Source organism: Octopus sinensis, linkage group LG25, assembly GCF_006345805.1.
Source record: "Octopus sinensis linkage group LG25, ASM634580v1, whole genome shotgun sequence".
Lineage (NCBI taxonomy): Eukaryota > Metazoa > Mollusca > Cephalopoda > Octopoda > Octopodidae > Octopus > Octopus sinensis.
In genome coordinates this window covers 1,501,826-1,523,869 of record NC_043021.1, presented here as the reverse complement: position 1 = coordinate 1,523,869, position 22,044 = coordinate 1,501,826, and the positions used below count along the sequence as shown (strand labels likewise).

The 22,044-nt window shown below is 39.9% G+C and overlaps 1 protein-coding gene across 2 annotated transcripts in view; it reads right to left on the bottom strand.

The window, feature by feature from the left end:
* The window catches only part of LOC115224467 (guanine nucleotide-binding protein G(o) subunit alpha), a 67,460-nt gene extending 47,422 nt beyond the window's left edge, over positions 1–20,038 (bottom strand). For both annotated transcript variants that reach the window (XR_005003867.1, XM_029795376.2), the window contains exon 1: positions 19,681–20,038. Coding sequence is in view for 1 of the 2 variants with exons in the window: in XM_029795376.2 (XP_029651236.1) it covers positions 19,681–19,804 (124 nt within the window). In the remaining variant the exon portion in view is untranslated. The remainder of the gene's footprint in view (positions 1–19,680) is intronic.
* Between the last annotated feature and the right edge of the window lie 2,006 nt (positions 20,039–22,044).

The window sequence follows — 22,044 nt, the reverse complement described above, 5'->3', positions numbered from 1 at the left end:
GAGGCAGAAACTATGTATGTGTGTCTGCGTGTGTAATATATGTATGTGTATTTATGTGCTTGTGTGTGAGTGTGTGTGTATACATACATATACATTTATTACACACACACAGACACATACATATGGCTTCTGCCTCAAATAACTGGATACTATTTAATCAACTACTCACACACAATCCACTTATTAAAAAGACAAGATATTGTTCACACACACACACACACTCTGTATCAAGTGACTGGACATTATTCACACATGTACCTATAAGGTTACATACACACCCATAACCTCTGTATGAAGGAAGCAAACATATTCACACACATACATACATATATACATATGCACACATTCTCTGTACCATATACGTATACACACACACACATACACACACACGCATGTATACACACATATATATATGCATGCACACACACACAGAGCTTTTGTGGGTCAAGAGGCTGGACAGCATTATTTCACACACACACACACACACACACTGCTTGCATGAAAGAGTCGGACATCATTGGAAATTACCATATTTTCTGGCATACAAGTCGAAGTTTTCCAATTAACGTTCACAGCGAAACAATTAACAAAAGAAAAGAAGGTAGGTCGACTTAAACTCCCAGACAACTTTGGAGGGCTAAAAATTCCATGTGAAATCTACCAGAATTTGGAAAGATAACAATATTTGAATGTTTACACTATACAGTACATAGACTTGTATGCTGGAAGATAAGGTACGTAAGAGTTGAGAGAATGCGTATACACACGAAAGAATATGTATTGTGTATTATGGCATATCAGCTGAATTTCTCAGACCAAAATTTACAACTGAAAAAAAAGGTACGTTGACTTATATAATAAATAAATGTGCCCTTTTAAAGCCTAGCCAGGCTCATGGGCCCGGTTTCCGTAGCGTGTGTGTTCCCCAGCTTGATTACGGCTGTTTCGCGTGACTCGTTTAATTGACCGATGGAAGTATTACATCATCTGATGAGAATGGTTCTCTTTGTAATAATGATGTAATGCCTTCATTGATCAGTTGAAGGTGTCGCTTGAAATGGCCATAATGAAATGACCCTCACACATCTTTGTTGAAAAAAAATAAATGCGCTTTTTTTAAAGCCTAGCTAGGCTCATGGGCCCGGTTTCACGGTTTCCATGGTGTATGTGTTCCCCAGCTGGATGGGATGCCAGTCCATCGCAGCGTTACTCATTTTTGCCAGCTGAGTGGACTGGAGCAAAGTGAAATGAAGTGTTTTGCTCAAGAACACAACGCCTCACCCGGTCCAGGAACTGAAACCGCAATCTTATGATCGTGATGCTGACACCCTAACCACTAAGCCATGCGCCTCCACGCATTGACTTATATACCAAGACAATTTTGGAAAACCAAAAATCCCATGCAAAATGCAACAGAATTTGGAAAGATAGAGATGATGTTTCAATATTTACACTATATATCACATCAGTTTGTATACTGAGAGATATGGTGTGTAAGGGGTTGTATATTCTGGCATAGAAGCCAAATTTTTCAAACCAAGATTCACAAGCAAAAATGCTGGAGTTGAATTAAAGTCTCCCTTGACCTCAAGTGGCCTGAACTCTTTACATGAACACCACCCTGTACTTAACTCCATGTCCCTCTACATGGCCTTGCTTTTTGCTTTTGAGCCAAAAAATTAACTAACTAACTAACTAAAACACCAAGACAACTTTGGTGGACCGAAATATCCATGTGAAATGCAGAAGGATTTGGAAAGAAAGCGAAAACTGTTTGAATGTTTACATTATACACCACATCAACTTGTATACTGGAAGATATGGTAGATAAGGGTTGAGAGAATATGCATATGAAAGAATATGTATATTCTGGTAGATGAGCCAAAATTTTTCAGACCAAAATTTACAACCAAAAAAAAAGTTAGGTTGACTTATAAACCAAGATGATTTTGGAGAACCAAAAATCCTGAGCAAAATGCAACAGAATTTGGAAAGATAGAGACGATGCTTCAATGGTTACACTATATATCACATCAGTTTGTATGCTGGAAGATATGGTGTGTAAGGGGTTGAAAGAAAGTGTAGTTTTATCCCCACCCCATCCCATGAAACTCCCTCATTACATAACAGCTAACTAATGATTGACTCCATTGGAAATCTATAATTATTGATGGTTTTTTTTTTTTAATGGGTTTGCAAGATCTTTTATGTGAATTCATGAGCTGAAACAAATCTTGTTATGTCTTGGGACGGTCATTATGTCAATAATAATAATAAACACACACACTGGTTCAATATCACTTCTTTAATGTTAGTCAATCAGTTAAATATCTAACCAGCTAATTGATCATTTGCTTAATGTTGGTTAAACAACCAATCGGCTGTTTGTCCATCGGCCTTGATGAAACCAACGTTTTGGAGTTCAATAACCAATCAGAGATCATCTTTCAACAGATATAATATAAAACTCTATAATATATATAGTTTTACATACGAATGTAATATAATATAGGTGCAGGAGTGGCTGTGTGGTAAGTAGCTTGCTTACCAACCACATGGTTCCGGGTTCAGTCCCACTGCGTGGCACCTTGGGCAAGTGTCTTCTACTATAGCCTCGAGCCAACCAAAGCCTTGTGAGTGGATTTGGTAGACGGAAACAGAAAGAAGCCTGTCGTATATATGTATATATATATATATACATGTGTGTGTATATGTTTGTATGTTTGCCCCCCAATATTGCTTGACAACCGATGCTGGTGTGTTTACATCCCTGTAATTTAGCAGTTCGGCAAAAGAGACTACAAAGAATAAGACCTGGGGTCGATTTGCTCGACTAAAGGCTGCTCCAGCATGGCCACAGTCAAATGACTGAAACTAGTAAAAGAGTAAAGAGAGGTACCAGACAGAACTGGCACAACAGCCACGAACGGATGGTGCTTTTACATGCCACCGGCACGGGGGCCAGGCGAGGCTGGCAACGGACACGAGCGGATGGTGCTTTTACGTGCCACCGGCACGGGGACCAGGCGAGGCTGGCAACGGACACAAACGGATGGTGCTTTTACATGCCACCGGCACGGGGACCAGGCGAGGCTGGTAACGGACAGGAACGGATGGTGTTTTTACATGCCACCGGAACGGGGGCCAGGCGAGGCTGGCAACGGACACGAGCGGATGGTGCTTTTACGTGCCACCGGCACGGGGACCAAGCGAGGCTGGCAACGGACACGAACGGATGGTGCTTTTACATGCCACCGGCACGGGGACCAGGCGAGGCTGGCAACGGACACGAACGGATGGTGTTTTTACATGCCACCGGAACGGGGGCCAGGCGAGGCTGGCAACGGACACGAGCGGATGTATATATATATGTATATATATATACATATATATACATATATATACATATATATATATATACATATATATACATATACATATATATATACATATATACATATGCATATATATATACATATATATATACATATATACATATATATATACATATATATATATATATATGTATATATATATATACATATATATATATATATATACATCATCATCACATCGTTTAGTGTCCGCTTTCCATGCTAGCATGGGTTGGACGGTTCAACTGGGGTCTGGGAAGCCAGAAGGCTGCACCAGGCCCAGTCTGATCTGGCAATGTTTCTATGGCTGGATGCCCTTCCTAATGCCAACCACTCTGTGAGTGTAGTGGGTGCTTTTTACGTGCCAGTCAGGGCGGCGCTGGCAACGGTCACATTTGGATGCTTCTCATTACATGCCACTGGCACTGGTATACATATACATATACATATATACATATACAAATATCTATATATATATATATATATACTCTTTTACTTGTTTCAGTCATTTGACTGCGGCCATGCTGGAGCACCGCCTTTAGTCAAGCAAATCGACCCCGGGACTTATTCTTTGTAAGCCCAGTACTTATTCTATCAGTCTCCTTTGCCGAACCGCCAAGTGACAGGGACGCAAACACACCAGCATCAGTTGTCAAGCAATGCTAGGGGGACAAACACAGACACACAAACATATATATATACATATATACGATGGGCTTCTTTCAGTTTCCGTCTACCAAAACCACTCACAAGGCATTGGTCGGCCCGGGGCTATAGCAGAAGACACTTGCCCAAGATGCCACGCAGCGGGACTGAACCCGGAACCATGTGGTTGGTTAGCAAGCTACTTACCACACAGCCACTCCTGCGCCTATATATATATATATATATATAATATATATATATATATATATATATAGACATGCTCACACAGAAAGACATACAAACAGATTTTGTGGGATTCTCTCAGTTTCCATCCAGCAAATCCACTCACAAGGATTAGGACAGGCTTGAACCAGAGTTACAGTAGGTGATGCTCACCCGAGGTGTCCTGTGGTGAGACCAAGCCCAAACACCGTGTGGACGGTTGCTAAGCTACCCTCTTAACTCTCTTGCCTGGTTATAGGTGGTTATTTTACACATACATGTGTGTGTGTGTGTGTGTGTGTGTATACGTATAATTCTTCATGTGTGTGCATGCGTGTGAGTGTATGTATGTGTGTGTGTGCACCCATGTCCTGTGTGCATATGTGTAGGTGTGTGTGTGTGTGTGTGTGCATCCGTGTGAGTGTATGTGTGTGTGTGCATCCATGTCCTGTGTGTGTGTGTGTGTGTGTGTGTGTGTAGTTAGCAAATATGCTAAAGATATAGGAAATAAGGAGTGAGCAGTCAAAATGTGGGGGGGGGGGGAAGGCTGCGGAGATAAATATTTCTTCACAATGAATTAATCATTAGCTTTGAATGATTAAATTATCTTTACTCCATGTATTTCAATATCTCCCTCAACCACCTCCAGCCATTTGTACACCGGAACAAACACATGGCTAACTACATCTATGTGTGCATATATATAAGTACATGTTTGTATATATGTATACATGTGGTTGTGTGCATGTCCATACATATATATGTGTGTGTGTATATATAAATATATATGTGTGTGTGTGTGTATAATACAATTAATGTGAAAACTATTTCTGTGTGTCAGTGTGTCACACTTTGACCCCCACCCCACTCACTATTCAGTGACACTTCCTCACTCTGGGTGAGAGTAATAATAGGTATACAGACAGCGAGGGCTGTGGTGAAGACAGAGAGAGAGAGAGAGAGAGAGAAAGAGAGAGAGAGAGAAAGAAAAAGAGAGACAAAGAAATTTAGGGAGAGTTGATGTTTTATTAAAAGTAGTAGTGTTGATGGTGGCAATGAGAGGAAGGAGATAGAGAGAGAGAATGGGTATGTGAGAGAAAGAGGGAGTTTGTGTACAACTTTCCTGGACAGAAATTCCTGTGGCCAACATACTGAACCAACTACTGAACACAACCATTGTGGTTTCATTTTTTGCTTTCTTTAATACATACAAACATACATACATATATATATATAGATGTACATATATACATATACATATACACACAAACACACACATATATATGTATAAAATACGCTTTAATTGAAATAGAGTTTTCCCCAAAATTAAACATGTCTCATATAATAAATGTAGTGTGTCAGTGTGTCACACTTTTTCAACTTTACTAGTCGTAGCCCAATATATCATAACATTTTGGAATCAGGCTGACTCTGTGAGTAAATTAAAAACATTCCGTGCTGAATCTGGTCCTGCAATCCAAAATTTTGGATTCTTATGCTTTCATTACTGTGATTGTTTTTGGCAATTTTTGTTTTACATGATTTTTAGCAATGAATATGATCATCATTGGGATATTATTCAGGAGGAAGCAGCTGCAACGAATTCTCCAAAACAAGCCGGAGCCTCGTGGAGCTTTAGGTGTTTTCACACAATAAACACTCACAACGCCCGATCTTGGGAATCGAAACCGTGATCCTACAACCGTGAGTCCACTGCCCTAACCATAGGCCATTGCGCCTCCACATATATATTATATATATATATATATATATATATATATGATATATATATATATATGGCGTTAGGAAGGGCATCCAGCCGTGGAAACACTGCCAGATCTAACTGGGCCTGATGAAGCCTTCCGGCTTCACAGACCCCAGTTGAACCGTCCAACCCATGCTAGCATGGAAAGCGGACGCTAAATGATGATGATGATATGCATAAATACATACATATACGTACATACCTACATATATATGGATATATACATGCATATATGGGTACAGGACATAAAAATAAATGTTGAACACAATGAGAAACGGAAACATAAAAACAAAATATATAGAAAAAAACTTTTTTTCAAACAACGAAAAAAACAGAGTACAAGACATACAACACAAGGAATATTCCCCTTCTTCAGTTGTTCCTGTTTCGTCTACTCCACGTTTCGAAGGCAAGGACAAGATGCGACTTCATTGAAACAATCCTTCCCGCAAAGCAAATTAAATAAAATTTGGGATTTTTTGCAGAGAGTAAAAATGGTAAGAAGAACAGGACAGTAAGAATAATAAAAAAAGTAAAAACATATATATATATACAAAGATACATATTGGGTCATCCTATAAATAATAGTTGGGGTTCAATTCCATGAACTAAAACTTGGAGGGGGGGGGTCAGAATAAAGTAGCATATTTTGTTCTATGAGTTTAATAAAGGCAACAATGCAATGGAAAGTGTGAGGAATATTAATGCAGTATATGGGGATCGGACAGTAAGCATAAGCCAGGGTCAATGGTGGTTCCAGAAATTCCGAGCTGGAAACTACAGCCTAGAAGATGAAACTCATCCTGGAAGATCTGTAGAGCTTGATGAGGACGTCCTGCAAACTCTGGTTGAACAAAATCCTATCGTAACCATTCATCGATACCAGTATGCCATCAGAAAAGTCAGCAAATTGGGTCAATGGGTTCCTCACAAACTTTTTGAGTCTAATCATGCGCAGAGAGTGAATGTGTGCTCTTCTTTGCTGTCACATCTCATGAATGACTCTTTTTGGGACCGAATGGTGACTGGTGACAAGAAATGGGTTCCCTATAAAAATGTCAAGCACTGAAGACAGTGGGTGTGGAAAGGAGAAATACTGGCACTCCAGGCAAAAGAAGGTCTTCACTCATGAACGGTGTTTTTATCTGTTTGGTGGGATATAAAGGGTTAGTTTCTACAGCTGGATGCCCTTCCTAATGCCAACCACTTTACAGAGTGTGCTGGGTGCTTTTTATGAGCAAAAATAGGACTTGATCAACTGCAGCTGGGTCAACTGGGCAAGAGGGTCTTATATTGAAAAACCCAAAACCCCTTAAGGCCCCAGAAACATCACTGATGATGCACCCCAGAGCATTCATAAGTTGTATCTTGAAACTAAATGTGTGTGTGAATTATATAGCATATATCATACATGTGGGGGTGCAATGGCCCAGTGGTTAGGGCAGCGGATTTGTGGTCGTAAGATCGCGGTTTCGATTCCTAGACCAGGCGTTGTGAGTGTTTATTGAGCGAAAACACCTAAAGCTCCATGAGGCTCCGGCAGGGGGTGGTGGCGATCCCTGCTGTACTCTTTCGCCACGACTTTCTCTCACTCTTTCTTCTGTTGGCCTGCTCGCTTAGCCAGCGGGGTGACATCATTTGAAGGCTAAAACAATGCAAAGCGCATTGTGACCAGCGATGTGTAGCATCTGATAGCCTAGTCGGTCACGGTGATATCATACATATATCATCATCATTGTTTAGCATCCATTTTCCGTGCTGGCATGGGTTGAGTAAATTGTAAGCTATCCTTGCAATTAGAAGACAAGAATTCCCTCTGGGGGTGTTTAATATCTAAGAAGAGCAAACGAAGAAAATAACCACAGCATCCAGGTTCCCAACTCCACGAGTTTGGGGTCAGTCCAACTGCATGGCACTTTGGGAAAGTGTCTTTCTACTATAAGCCTCAGCCCAACCGAAGCCTTGTGAGTGAATTTGGTCGACGGAAACTGAAAGAAGCCTAATATCTGTATGTATATAAAAGAAGGAAAAGAGAGTGGAGATCGGGGAGTTAATTGTTTATGATTAACAGCAAATTAATCACAGCTGTTAATAATGAATAATTATTAACTTCCCATTCTACATTTTCTTCTTCTATATGAATATAAACAACATGTTTATATATATACACCTCTTATTCTAAGGAAATTGCTTCCCCCACCCCCCCAAATACTAGACATTGAACCAGTATTTCCTTGGCTGAAACCATCCCTCCATGAGGTTAACATAACCTCTAATCGAATTTTATATATATATACTAGCAGCATAGCCCGGCGTTTCCCGGGTATGTAAGAGCCCCTAGTAGGCAACGACTAATCCCAATCTAGTCCTTTCCCTCTAGGGAACGAAGGCGCATGTGTAGGTTGCAATGTCTTCTCTTCACTCGAATACTTCTGTGTATACGATGTTCCTAGCTGTCCCTAGCTGTCGAGTTGTGTCCCCTAGACAGAAAATGTGTTGCATATAAATAGCTTAGATTCTCGACCCCATGTCGAATTTATCAATTTTTTTCAGAACTGGGAGAACTTTTCAAAATTTTCGCTGCGTTAGTTTTGAATTATGACATTGGGCTATGTGTGTGTCAAGTTTCATCAGAATCGGTTGAAAGCCGTGGTCAGGGTGAGGGTACAACCTGACAGACACACAGACAGACAAACTGCCATTTATATAGAGATATATATATATATACATATATATATATATATAACATGTATGTATTTGCATCAAGAAGTGCCAATCTCTAATTGTAGAGGGCACATGTGGAAAGGGTAGACCCAGGAAGACGTGGGACAAAGTGGCGAGAAAGGATCTACATTGGGACTCAAAGAGGGCGGGGTGACATGGGACCCAGACTCCTGGCGGTTTGCTGTGCTTGAAAAAATATGCCAAGCTAAGTAAATGTGTAGTGGCCCTTGCATACAGGCTCGGCCCCTGCAACCCTCTCTAGCTGAGCATCCCTAATCCTGCAGGCTCATAGGGGGCTGGTGCCATGTAAAAAAGCACCTGTGCTGGTGTTGTGTAAAAGCAGCCAGAACACTCTGAAAAGTGGTTAGCGTTAGAAAGGGCATCCAACCATAGAAACCATGCCACAACAGACAGGGAGCCTGAACAGCCCTTCAGCTGGTCAGCTTCCTATCAAACCATCCAACCCATACTCGCATGGAAAACTGACGTTAAATGATGACGACGATAACGATGATGATTATGATGATGATGTGCGTGTGTGTGTGTGTGTATAGTAATAATTTTATATTTGTATGCTATTTAAAGCCCTTCCACAGTTTTCGGCTACCTGATGTCAACGACAGGATTTATTTCAGGAACTCCTTTATATCCACAGAGTTTATATAAAAAAAATATGAGACAGAAAATGGAATAGTCTCCCGATTTCTATTTTCTGTCTTTTACATTACACACACACACACACACAGATACATAAATACATGTTCATACAAAATGGGGGGAGGGGACTGCAACACTCCCAAACCCCCCTACCCATTCCTTATATGAGTAAAATAGCTCACATACCACCACAACCACACACATGACCAGTGGGTGGTGGCCACTTTAAACATAATTCTGCTTCCCACTCCCCCTTCAGTTTATTTAAGGCATCTGGACCCACCTACCCATCCTGTCCCCATACAATAGCTGTGGCAAAACATACATGCCATGGTAACCAGAAATTGGGGCAAACGTTTGGGAGGTGGGGAAGGAGGAGAAAAAGAATAGTGGTGGTGGTGGTGGTGGAGGTGGTGGAGTGGGAAGTATTTAAGGGACCACTGTGTTGATCTTTTTCTTCTTTTTTTTTTTTGGTGAGGGCTCAGCTTGACAATCCACTTCCGGTTGAGGGGAGGGGCAAGGAGGGTGGGTGGGTGAGGTATTAGCAATGTTGTAGGTGCAATCATTACCTTATCAATGTCCCTCATTCTTTTGAGAGACCAACGGGGGGGGGGTGCAGGGGAGTAGGAAGGGGGAGGGGAGGTGTGCAGATGGTGGAGGTGGTGGTTATGTAGTTTGGAGAGAGGAGGACTTATGAGACTTGCAGGGAGGGGGGGAGGTTGATGTCTTGGTGGTATTCCTAAAGATAGTAGTAGTAGTAGTAGTGGTAGTAGTAGCAGTAGTAGTAGTAATGGGTGGTTGGGGTAGTACTGTGATGGTGGTACTTAGTGGTGGTGTAGCAGTGGGTATTACCTACCCACATCTGCCACCCACCCCACCTGACTTCCATAACTTCCAGAAAAAATGGATTCTTTTATTCTTTAACTTGTTTCACTCATTAGACTGCAGCCATGCTGGAGCACCGCCTTGAAGAATTTTAGTTGAAGAAATCGAGCACAGGACCCTTTTTTCTTTTTTTTTAATGTTTATTTCACTGAACTGCTAAGATATGGGGATGTAAACAAACTAACACTGGTTGTCAAGCAGTCGTGGGAGACAAAAAAAACACCCACACACACGTATATATATGTATATATATATAATATATATTGTATGTACGTATGTATATAATATATATATTATATATATATATATATATATATATATGTATGTACGTATGTATATATATAATATATATATATGTATGTACGTATGTATATATATATATAATATATATATATATATATATATATGTATGTATATATGTATGTATATATATATATATATATATATAATATATATATATATATATATATATGTATGTATGTATATATATCCATGCTAGCATGGAAACGGACACTAAACGATGATGATGATGATGTATGTATATATATATATAATATATTATATAATATATATATGTATGTATATACAATATATATACATACATATATATATTGATATACAATATATATATTCATATATATACATATATACATACACGTTTAGATGGTGGTTTTTATGTACCACCGGCACAGGTGTCAGTGAGGGGGGTACGTGCCACCAGCACTGGGTGCCAGTCAGGCGGAACTGACATCAGCCACAACCACAATTTCTAATTTGATTTCGACCTTGATTTCGTTTTGATTTTGGTCCACTCACAAGGCCTTGGTCAGCCCGTGGCTATAGTAGAAGACACTCACTCAGGGTGCTACGCAATGGGACTGAACCCGGAACCATGTGGATGGGAAATATCTTTTAGGTGGTGTAGATTCCAAACATATACTCTTTGTTTTACTCTTTTACTTGTTTCAGTCATTTGACTGTGGCCATGCTAGAGCACCGCCTTTAGTCGAGCAAATCGACCCCGGGACTTATTCTTTGTAAGCCCAGTACTTATTCTATCAGTCCCTTTTGCCGAACCGCTAAGTAACAGGGACGTAAACACACCAGCATCGGTTGTCAAGCAATGCTAGGGGAACAAACACAGACACACAAACACACACATACATATACATATATATACATATATACGACAGGCTTCTTTCAGTTTCCGTCTACCAAATCCACTCACAAGGCTTTGGTCGGCCCGAGGCTATAGTAGAAGACACTTGCCCAAGGTGCCACGCGGTTGGTAAACAAGCTACTTACCACACAGCCACTCCTGCGCTATAAGAATTTAATACAAAAAAAAAATGGTAGCGTACACAAACATATTGACACACGTTACAATTTTTCTCAAAATTTCAAGTTTCATTTTGTAGATATGCAAAGAGGCACAGGCGTGGCTTTGTGGTAGGAAGTTTGCTTCCCAACCACATAGTTCCAGGTTCAGCTCCACTGTGTGGCACCTTTGGCAAGTGACTTCTACTAAAGCCTCGGGCCAACCAAAGCCTTGTGAGTGGATTTGGTAGATGGAAACTGAAAGAAGCCCATCATATATGTGTCTGTGTTTGTCCCCTACCACCACTCAACAGCTGGTGTTTGTGTGTTTATGTCCCCATACATTAGTGGTTCAGCAAAAGGGACCACTAGAATAAGTACTATGGCTTAATAAATTTGTCCTGGGGGATGATTTGTTTGACAAAAACCCCTCAAGGGTCAAATGACCAAAACAAATACAGGAATAAGAGAAAAAGAATAAAAGAATATATATGAAAAATGTTATTTAGATTCAATTGAATTAGGTACTTAAATTGAGCCCCTTGTTAGGAGGAACTAATCTGCATACTCAAACAATATTAGGTGAGTATCAAACACTACATAGAATTTTTTTCCATCCAATATTCAGGCAGTTTATGCAGACAGCATGATCCAGCTTAGTGAATAAATCCGCTCTTGTTTCTTCAGACGTATACTTTATACAAAGATACTTTCCAAATTCTTCCAAAGTGCAGATTCCAGGGTAGGTGAGTAAAAAGGTTGTATAAGTGTCAATTGATTATGGCCGTTTCGCGTGACTCGTTTAATTGACCAATGGAAGTATTACATCAGCTGATGAGAATGGTTCTCTTTGTAATAACGATGTAATGCCTTCATTGATCAGTTCAAGGTGTCGCTTGAAATGGCCATAATGAATCAACACTCATACATCTTTGTTAAAAAAAAATAAATGCACTCTTTTAAAGCCTAGCCAGGCTCATGGGCCCGGTTTCCCAGTTTCTGTGGTGTAAGTGTTCCCCAGCTGGACGGGACGCCAGTCCATCGCAGCGTTACTCATTTTTGCCAGCTGAGTGGACTGGACCAACGTGAAATGAAGTGTTTTGCTCAAGAACACAATGTGTCGCCCAGTCCAGGAATTGAAACCACAATCTTACAATCATGATGCTGACACCCTAACCACTAAGCCACACACCTCCTTGTTACTCATTTATATTAGTGGTGAAGCATGACCTTTGAACATTGGGCCTCACCGAGGCAATGACAAGTGAGCAAGACCTTTGGAGATATGCTGTGCTTGAGAAGACCCAGCAAACCAAGTGAGACCATAGCCGTGGCCTATGCCAGTGCAACATAACCGGCCCATTTAAGAGTACACTTCAATCGTTGGGCAATAAACTGTGCTTGCAAAGACCTGTAGAGGCAAGTGAAGTCATTGTCGTGGCTGATGACAGTATCACCTGATTGACACCTATGCCAGTGGGACATAAAAAGCACCATTCAAGTGTGGTTGATGCCAACGCCACCTGACTGGTCCCGTGCCAGTGGCAAGGCATGTAAATAGCACCATTCAAGCGTGGTTGATGCCAGTGCAAACTGACTGGTCTGTGCCAGTGGCACATAAAAAGCACCATTCAAGCATGATCATTGCCAGTGCCGCCTGACTGGCTCCCATGCCAGTGGCACATAAAAAGCACCCACTACACTCTTGGAGTGTTTATTTCCTGTAGTTTCAGCTCAGAGCTGCGGCCATGCTGATGCACCACCGTTGGAGTTAGGAAGGGCATCAAGTGGTAGAAACTTTGCCAGATTGGATTGAAGCCTGGTGCAGCCTTCTAGCCCACCAGTCCTCAGTCAAACAGTCCATGGAGAAAGTGTAACTGTAAAAATGCAGAATTATCGGAGTAATGGGCATTCAAAAAAGTATGTATGTTTAGATATGTATGAATGAAGAGATTCAAATTAAGGAAGTGCAATATTAATGTTTAGCAGTTCAAAACTGTGAGTAGTGAAATGCAGAATTAGGTTGGTTGATCGTGAGAATCAAATATTGATCGTTTCGCTAAAAGCTGCAGGTGGTATGGGTTATTTCCCTTGGATTTAAATTTTAAAAAATAGTAATATGTAGTAGATAGGAGGATCCATTGGATGGGCCCAATTATCGATTATTTTCAACAATCTAAGTATGTCACTAGTATGAGGAAGTTATGAGGAAACAATTGCATAGGTATGCCTGAGCAGTGGTGGTGGTGGTGGGCCATAATGGAATGGTGTAACGGTGGTAATGGTTACAGTGGAGCAGTGTAGTCAGATTGCCAATAGCAGTGGTTACAAGTTATAGGTTGGTGGTGTTAAATTAGTAGTAGACAAGATAGTAGTAGTAGTAGTAGTTAAGCTCTAAGTCAGTTATGATCAAGCAGAGTTATAATAAAAGGAGATGCCAACCGTGACCATTCAGCTTTGTATATTTTCCAAAGCACCCTGCAGTGTATCTTAGGATCACAAAATTCATTCGGCCTTTGGTGACAGTCTTTCGGTAAAAGTCTATGACGTCACGAGTGAGTGTGTGACATTGTCTTTCATCTGTTCGACAGAGCTCGAACAGTCAAACAAACACCCCACCCCGAGAACATACACACACACGTTATTTCATGACTGACGTCATATATTAATACCGAAACATGGTCCCTTGGGTTAATGTTTCTAGCTAATGTACAGGTAAGAGTGACTGGTATGATGGGGCTGAGTTAGCAGAGATGGCAGTAGTCTATTGTGTACGTGTGTGTGGGAGAGAGAGAGAGAAAGAGAGAGCATGTGTTTGCTAACGTTTGAAATACCTGTCTGTTTTACAATACGTGGCTGTTCATTTGGATTTTCATGGTCCAAATAATGTTGTTACGTGTATCTGTGTATATATATTTATGTGTCTGTGTGTATATGTGCAGGTATGAGTGTAAACACGTATCGAAGTAAGTGTATGTGTGTGTGTTGTAACAGCGTATTTTAGGTACAGGTGAAATACAAGGAGAATAATTTTAGGTAATCCTTTGAACAGATTCTAACTTTACCTGAGTACACCCGACACAGATAGGCGTTGAGATATGGGGAGATGGAGAGCGACTGACAGGGTGAGAAAGAGCGGAGGGGGTGGGGGGAGATAGACGGAGGGGTAGAAAGAGAAACGGGTAGATAAGCAGCAGGCAGACACGAACACAACACACACACGTGTGTGTGAGTGTGTGTGTGTGCGGTATGTGTGTATTACACATTGTTTTACACACACACACACACACACACAGATATATATACACATACATGCACACACACGTAAACATAACAGACAGCCGTAGACTTGCTGCTACCAAAAGAACCACACACATAAAAGTTTGGGTATAGAGAGAGAAATAAGGGGGTACTTCGAGGGAGAGAGAGAGAGAGAGAGAAGAAAGAGGTGAGGGAATGGAAAAGATTGATGAACTGGCATACGGACACACAGACAAATGTCGGGGACGATCAGACAGACAGACAGACAAATCGTCCAAAAAAGCTAGGGAGCCGCCGCCGATCCAAACAAACTTCATTCCAAAAAAATGATAAATAATAATAATAATAAATAAGAAAGCCAGCAAGTGGCTGTTGTATTCTCCCCCCCCCCATTAACGGAACCATTTAGACCTTTGTACAGAGATAAAGAGAGAGAGGGGGAGGGGAGGCGACGGAGTAGGAAGAAGAAGAAGAAAGGGAAGTATTGAGGTGCGTTAAGGGGGGAAAAGAGGGAGGAGAGTAATCGACAACTTGCTTTATGCTGCTGTTGTTGTTTTCGTTGTTGTTGTTGTTGTTGCTGCTGCAGAACTGTTGACTTTTAAGGGAATCCCTCACATTTTTGCAGCAATTCTTACAGACATGTGGGGGGTGGGGGTGTGCGTGTGTGTGCGTGCTTCGGCGTGTCTAAACGTCTGGATATGTATACGCCGAGACGTGTATTATGAGATATTTTGTAAGCAAGCCTGGATATATAAATATACATATATATATATACACATATATATATATATATATGATATATATATATATATATATATATATATATATAGATATATGTATGTATGTATGTAGATATTAGTATCAGCGAAATGCTAGGAGATCCGGTTTGACTGAAGATTGAAGTCGAATGTCCCGTCTTGATCGTTTCTAAATGTTTTACGTTCTGTCCCAGTTTGTATTCTACATAATATATATATATATATATATAGATAGTATAGGAGAGAGAGAGAGAGAGAGAGAGACTACAGTGTTTGTCCTTCCGATTTTGTATATGTGTGTATATATGTTTGTTTTTATGTTCAATTATAATAAAAACAAGTTTGCAATCAATATGTAGAGTACAAATTCCTCATTCTTTTTAACAAATAGTATCGATAGTGACTTCGAAGTTTCGCCCAGCGAAGTCATCATCGGACCGTACATACATACATAAACACATATATATATATATATATATATATATTAGAGTTTCTGTGTGGGGGGGGGGTATACGTGCATATGTGAGTTGTGCATTTGCATAAGGAATATGTATGTGGTGTGTGTGTGTGTGTGTGTGTGTGTTCCTGTTGTATAACTTAACCTACCCGTATGTATGTCACGGAGTACTTTCCCTCTGTGTGTGTGTGTGTGAGTATATACGGTATTCTTCAACAAGGGCAGTGTTGATAGTGACTTGGACGTTTCGGCGGGCTTAGCTTTCATCGGACCATCCACTGAAGAAGGTCAAGCAGGCCGAAACGTCAAAGAGTCACTGAAACGCTACGTTGTTGAGGGATGATAAATATCTACTCTTCAAAAGAAGAAATACTGCATAATCCTGTAATCCCGGCAGAGTCGTTAACAACCCCCGCCCCGGACAAAACGCTTAGCGGCATTTTGTCCGTCTTTTCTGTTCTGAGTGCAAATTCCGCCGAGACCGACTTTGCTTCTCATCCTTTCGAAGTCGATGTAGTGGACTAACCCACTCTCTCAACTTTCAAGCCTTGTGCCTAAAGGAAAAACGGGTTACAACTGGACATAAATACACACACACACACAGCCATACGTCCTACTGTATTATAACATCTGATAGCCGATACCCGCAGAGGAGCTTTGTAAAGCACGCTATAAGGTTATTACTCAGATAAAATATATATATATATATATATACACATTAGTGGGTATGTAAGTTTGTGAGTAAACCCGTTCAAACTACGGCACAATTCTTACTGAATGTCTCGTTTCACATGTCTATCTGTCACTCTGTCTGTCTTAGGTGTTGGTCACTCCTGGCGGCATGCGAGGTTTGAAAATCACGCCTGAGAAGAGGCCGGTTAGGTAATGGACAGCGGGCTAGCTCTTTATTTGCCGTGTGTAGACATACCCAGAAATGTGGGTGGGATGATTTGAAGGTATTAATGTTTCACGTGTACAGATGGGTGTACGGGTGGACTTGTGCAAATAACTCGGGTATAACTATAAATAAACGTCCCTACACTGTATGAAAGAGGGTGTGTGTATGTATATATATATATGTATATACATACATATGCACACACATATATGTATAAGTATATGTATATACACACACATATACTTAAATATATATACATGAATATATATATATATACATATATAGATATATACATAATACATATATAGATATATATATACACATGCATACACACACACATAAACACACACACACACACATATATATATATATATATATATATATACACACACATATATATATGTATACTTACATAACTATATATATATATAAGACATATGTGTATGTGTATATATATATATATATATTATATTATAATAGACATATGTGTATGTATATTATATATATATATATATATATATATATATATATGGCATTCTTTGATATATACACGCACACACACACACACATTTAATGCAAACTTTCAAGTTAAAAAAAACATGGACTTTACACACATCTCTTATATTGAGTACCACATAAGAAAGAGATCTACTTCGACTGAACGAATATCAGCGAAGTAAATACATCCACGACCACACACACACACACTTCTCTCTAGATCAGCATTTGTTACCGCATACCTAATTTCCTACCTAGAGTATATATGTACGTATAGCCACACCTGTCTGTATTGTTTATATGTGTGTGTTTATGCGTCTTCGTTATATAAATAGTTATCCAAGTACACAATGTTCTCTGATAGTAAATATTACACCAAACTACCTTAAACTCGGGTCCACCCAAACACACACACACACACCATATATATATATATATATATATATATATATATATATATATATATATTATATATATATATATATATATACATACACACACAAAGACGCATATATAATCTGTGTGAGAGCCCCAGCATTTATATTTGTATAAGTTATAGCTGCATTGGACTTTCATGGGCCAAATTAGGGCCAACAGAAGCCACGAACACACTGGGCAGTTGTCAGGGACCTCACAAATTTAGGGACCCGATTCTGATCTAATGTGCTGTGGCCTGCTCTCAATAAATAAACGCAATATGGCCCAGTACAATGGTTTGCCCGGGGGGGGGGCTATAATGCCGCTAAGACAACCCTGGGTCGAATTCTATGATTTGAAGGAGATTTATCCCCTATTTTTAGCAGATTAAACGATTACACTTTCTTTTCAGAGCAGTAGTTGCCAGATCTACAGATATGATGGTCACAGCTGGAACGCCTTTGAGTAGAGATAAGTCTGTTCAATCAAGGCTGACTTGGAGCTAAATAAACATGCAAAAACAAAAATTAACTAAAAAAAGGTTTTCTAATTAGGGGCACGAACCCTCTAAAGTTAAGCGATTAGTTCGAGAGATCGATATCCCAGGACTCAGCAAATATTTAATTTTAATCGACCGGTGGAAAGTGGGTGGGGGGGGGAGAAAAAGAAGAGAAATCGACCTTCGTTGAAATTCCAGCAACGGAAACAACAAAAGAAAAGATGACAATAAAGCAATCTTGAATAATGAAAGAATCCATAAGTATGTGAGACTATTTAATCATGATGTCACAGAGGACAGGAGTGGAGTTATTTACATTATATATACATTATATACACACTCACACACAGGAGTGGGTTACACTGTACAAACACACACACACACAATATATATATATTAATAAAATATTTCCTGGTACCAACGTACACACATTTTAATATATATATATGATATATATATATATTAAAATGTGTGTGATATATATATATATATATATATATAGATCTATATATATACATATATATATATATATACTATATATATATAATCAATATATAGATTATATATATACTATATATATATATATATATTATATATATATACATATATATATATATATAATATAGTGAGAGAGGAAAGAAGGAGAGAACTATTTAAGTTGCCCATTATGACCATGGATAATGTTATCAAATGCTTATTATTATATCACTTAGTAAGTTCCGAGTACAAACAGGATACTGAGTTGACCTTCCACTTAATATTATCTATCGGTTATTCTTATGATAGCAATAAGTGGCCTCCGCTATAGGTACACACGCCGATACATAAACTGAACTCTGCCACGGATATTGAGTACTCCCTTGTCCCCACTTGAGTTTTCATAGACGAGGAGATATTATCGATCGATCGATCGATCGATCTATTTCCTTGTCTATGTAAGACAGACAGATAGCTAAATAGATAGATAGATAGATCGATAGATAGATAGATAGAGAGAGAGAGAGAGAGAGAGAGAGAAATGAGAGTGTGTGTGTGTGTGTGTGTACACATGTGTAGATCTCACGTTGATCACATTACAAACTTCAAAACTTGGAAACATATACGCACGTTTCATAGACTATAAATGTACGTATGTATATAAATATAGAATATTATGATGTATGTGTATATATATATATTATATATATATATATAATATATATATATATAATAGTGTACTGTTCCGTGATGTATAATTTGCACACATAGTATGGAGATGGACAAACAAGATTGGAGAAGAGCAAAAAGGGGCCGAATACTTTACCTAAAAGCAAGATTTTCACTACAGTTTCTTCCTCTTTGGCAGATGCCCGTAGTTGTTTGTCAATAGCGGCACTCCTGGCCCGAGCTTTCAGCTCTTCTTGGTCAAGACTGAGGCAGGACCCCATGGCGAAGTCCACTTCCTTGCACCAGGGGACATGAGAAAGGCTCCGGACTTGACGGAATTCCGATAGAGAAAGGGAGAGAGAGAGTAGGGAGTGAGACAGCGAGAGAGAGAGAGAAAGGAATGGGGTTACAAGTTTGTTAGTTCGCTGGAAGGAAGATAGAAAAAAAAGTTAGAGAGTAAACGAGAACCTGGACTATGTGTGTAAGTAAGTAAATAAATAAAAACTTATAACAGATAGAACAGTTTAAATTGGAGGGGGAGGAAGGGGAGGGAAAGCTGGAGTTTAGTGACTGCTGTGAGAGAGTGAGCAGCAGATGTAGTGGGATGAGGTGAAAAACTGAACGAAATACGGAGGGGGGGAATAAAGAAGGAGAAGAGAGAGAGAGAAGCGTGGGAGAAGAGGGAGGAATGCAGTCGGGACGTCCTGTTGTAAGTGAATGGCGGCGGCGGTGGCGGCGGCGGCGGCGGATGATGGAGGGGAAGAGAAAAAGAAGTGAGGCTTTTTTTTTTTTAGAAAGGAACGGCTGAGAGTAACGAGTAAGGGTGTGTGTATGTGTATGTACGTCTGTGTATGTACCTGTGTGTGTGTGTGAGCATAAGTTGAGGGAGAGAGAGAGAGAGAGAGAAAGGAAAGTTCTAATTAGAATTAGAAGAGAAGGAAATGCGAGGGATTGGAAAGACAGAGAGAGAAAAAAACAAGAGTGTAAGATGTAAATAGACAGACATGAAGATAGGAAGATAGATAAATAGATAAATATAGACAGACGAACCTGCTAACCAATATATATAAATATATACGCACACACACACACACATCTACTTACACACAAATACATATACGCGTATGTCTATGTAGACAGAGAGATATATGTAATAGATAGACAGACAGATAGATAGATAGATAGATAGACAGAGAGATAGATAGCTAGATAGATAGATAGATAGAAGATAGATAGAGAGATAGATAGAGGATAGACAGAACAAACCGATAGATGAGATAGATAGATAGATAGATAGATAGATCAGATAGGATATATAGATAGATAGGAGAGAGAGAAAGAGATGAATGAAGTGTTTGGCTACATTCCTGTACCTCTCGTGGTGATTCACACCACACTGTGCCCTTCTGCTCCCTATCCACCGTTCTTTCTATTCTATTACTCTCTCAATTGGCCCTTTTTCTAACTCTCATACTGTCTCTGTCCCACATACCGTCCGCAAACTGCTGGCCACTTATTTTCCTCCTCTGCCTCCCACCTCCTACAAGATTCGGTTTCCCTCCTTGTCACCACCTCGCAATAATCACCGACCTTCGAGCCTCAGTGAAGGGGTCGCTACGTGGTTGTTCGACCTGCTAGAAATAGCAGCCAATTTCCCCTCACAAATCAAACCCTTCTCTTTTATCTTTTACTTGTTTCAGTCATTGGACTGCGGCCATGCTACACCACCAATTAGATGGATTTAAGTCGAAGAAATCGCCCCCAGTACTTATTTATCAATTTTTTTGTTTTTATCTCCGGTACATATTCCATCGGTATCTTTTGTCGAACCGTTAGATTTAAACAAACCAGCACCGGTTGTCAAACGGTAGGGGGTGCCAAGCGCGCACACACACGCATACATATATATGCCCGACAGGCTTCCAAATCCGTCTCCCAAATCCACTCACGAGACATTCATCGACCCAGGGTTATAATAAAAGACACTTGTCCAAGAAGCCGCACACTGGGATTGAACCTGAAACTACATGGTTCCAGAACGAATTTCTTAACCAACCACGCTTGCGCCTATCTGAAGAAAAGGAGATACACGAAATATTGAAGTCGTTTTCGTTATATAACAAAATACATGATGGTCACGATTGGCATGTCTTTTATCATAGATTTACTTGCTTAGAGTTGTCCTGGATCTAAAAGCCCCAATAAGGACCAGCATTCGATCTGATGAGAGAGCTTCTTTGTGGTCATCCCAGCTGCTGGAGAGAACAGCCAAAACACTCTCAAATAACACATCACTGTTTAAACATGGAAGTAACATTTTTAAATAACATGGTCTTATATTGCCGAGGTCAACTTGGCCATTCATGATTTTGGGGTTGATAAAATAAGTACCGGTCAAGTACTGAGGTCAACATAATCAACTAACACCCATCCTCAAAATTTCAGGCCTTGGGCCCTTAGCAGAAAGGATCATATCATCTGGGGAGGGCAAGGCAGTTTTCCTTTGCCCAGTGGCTGTAGG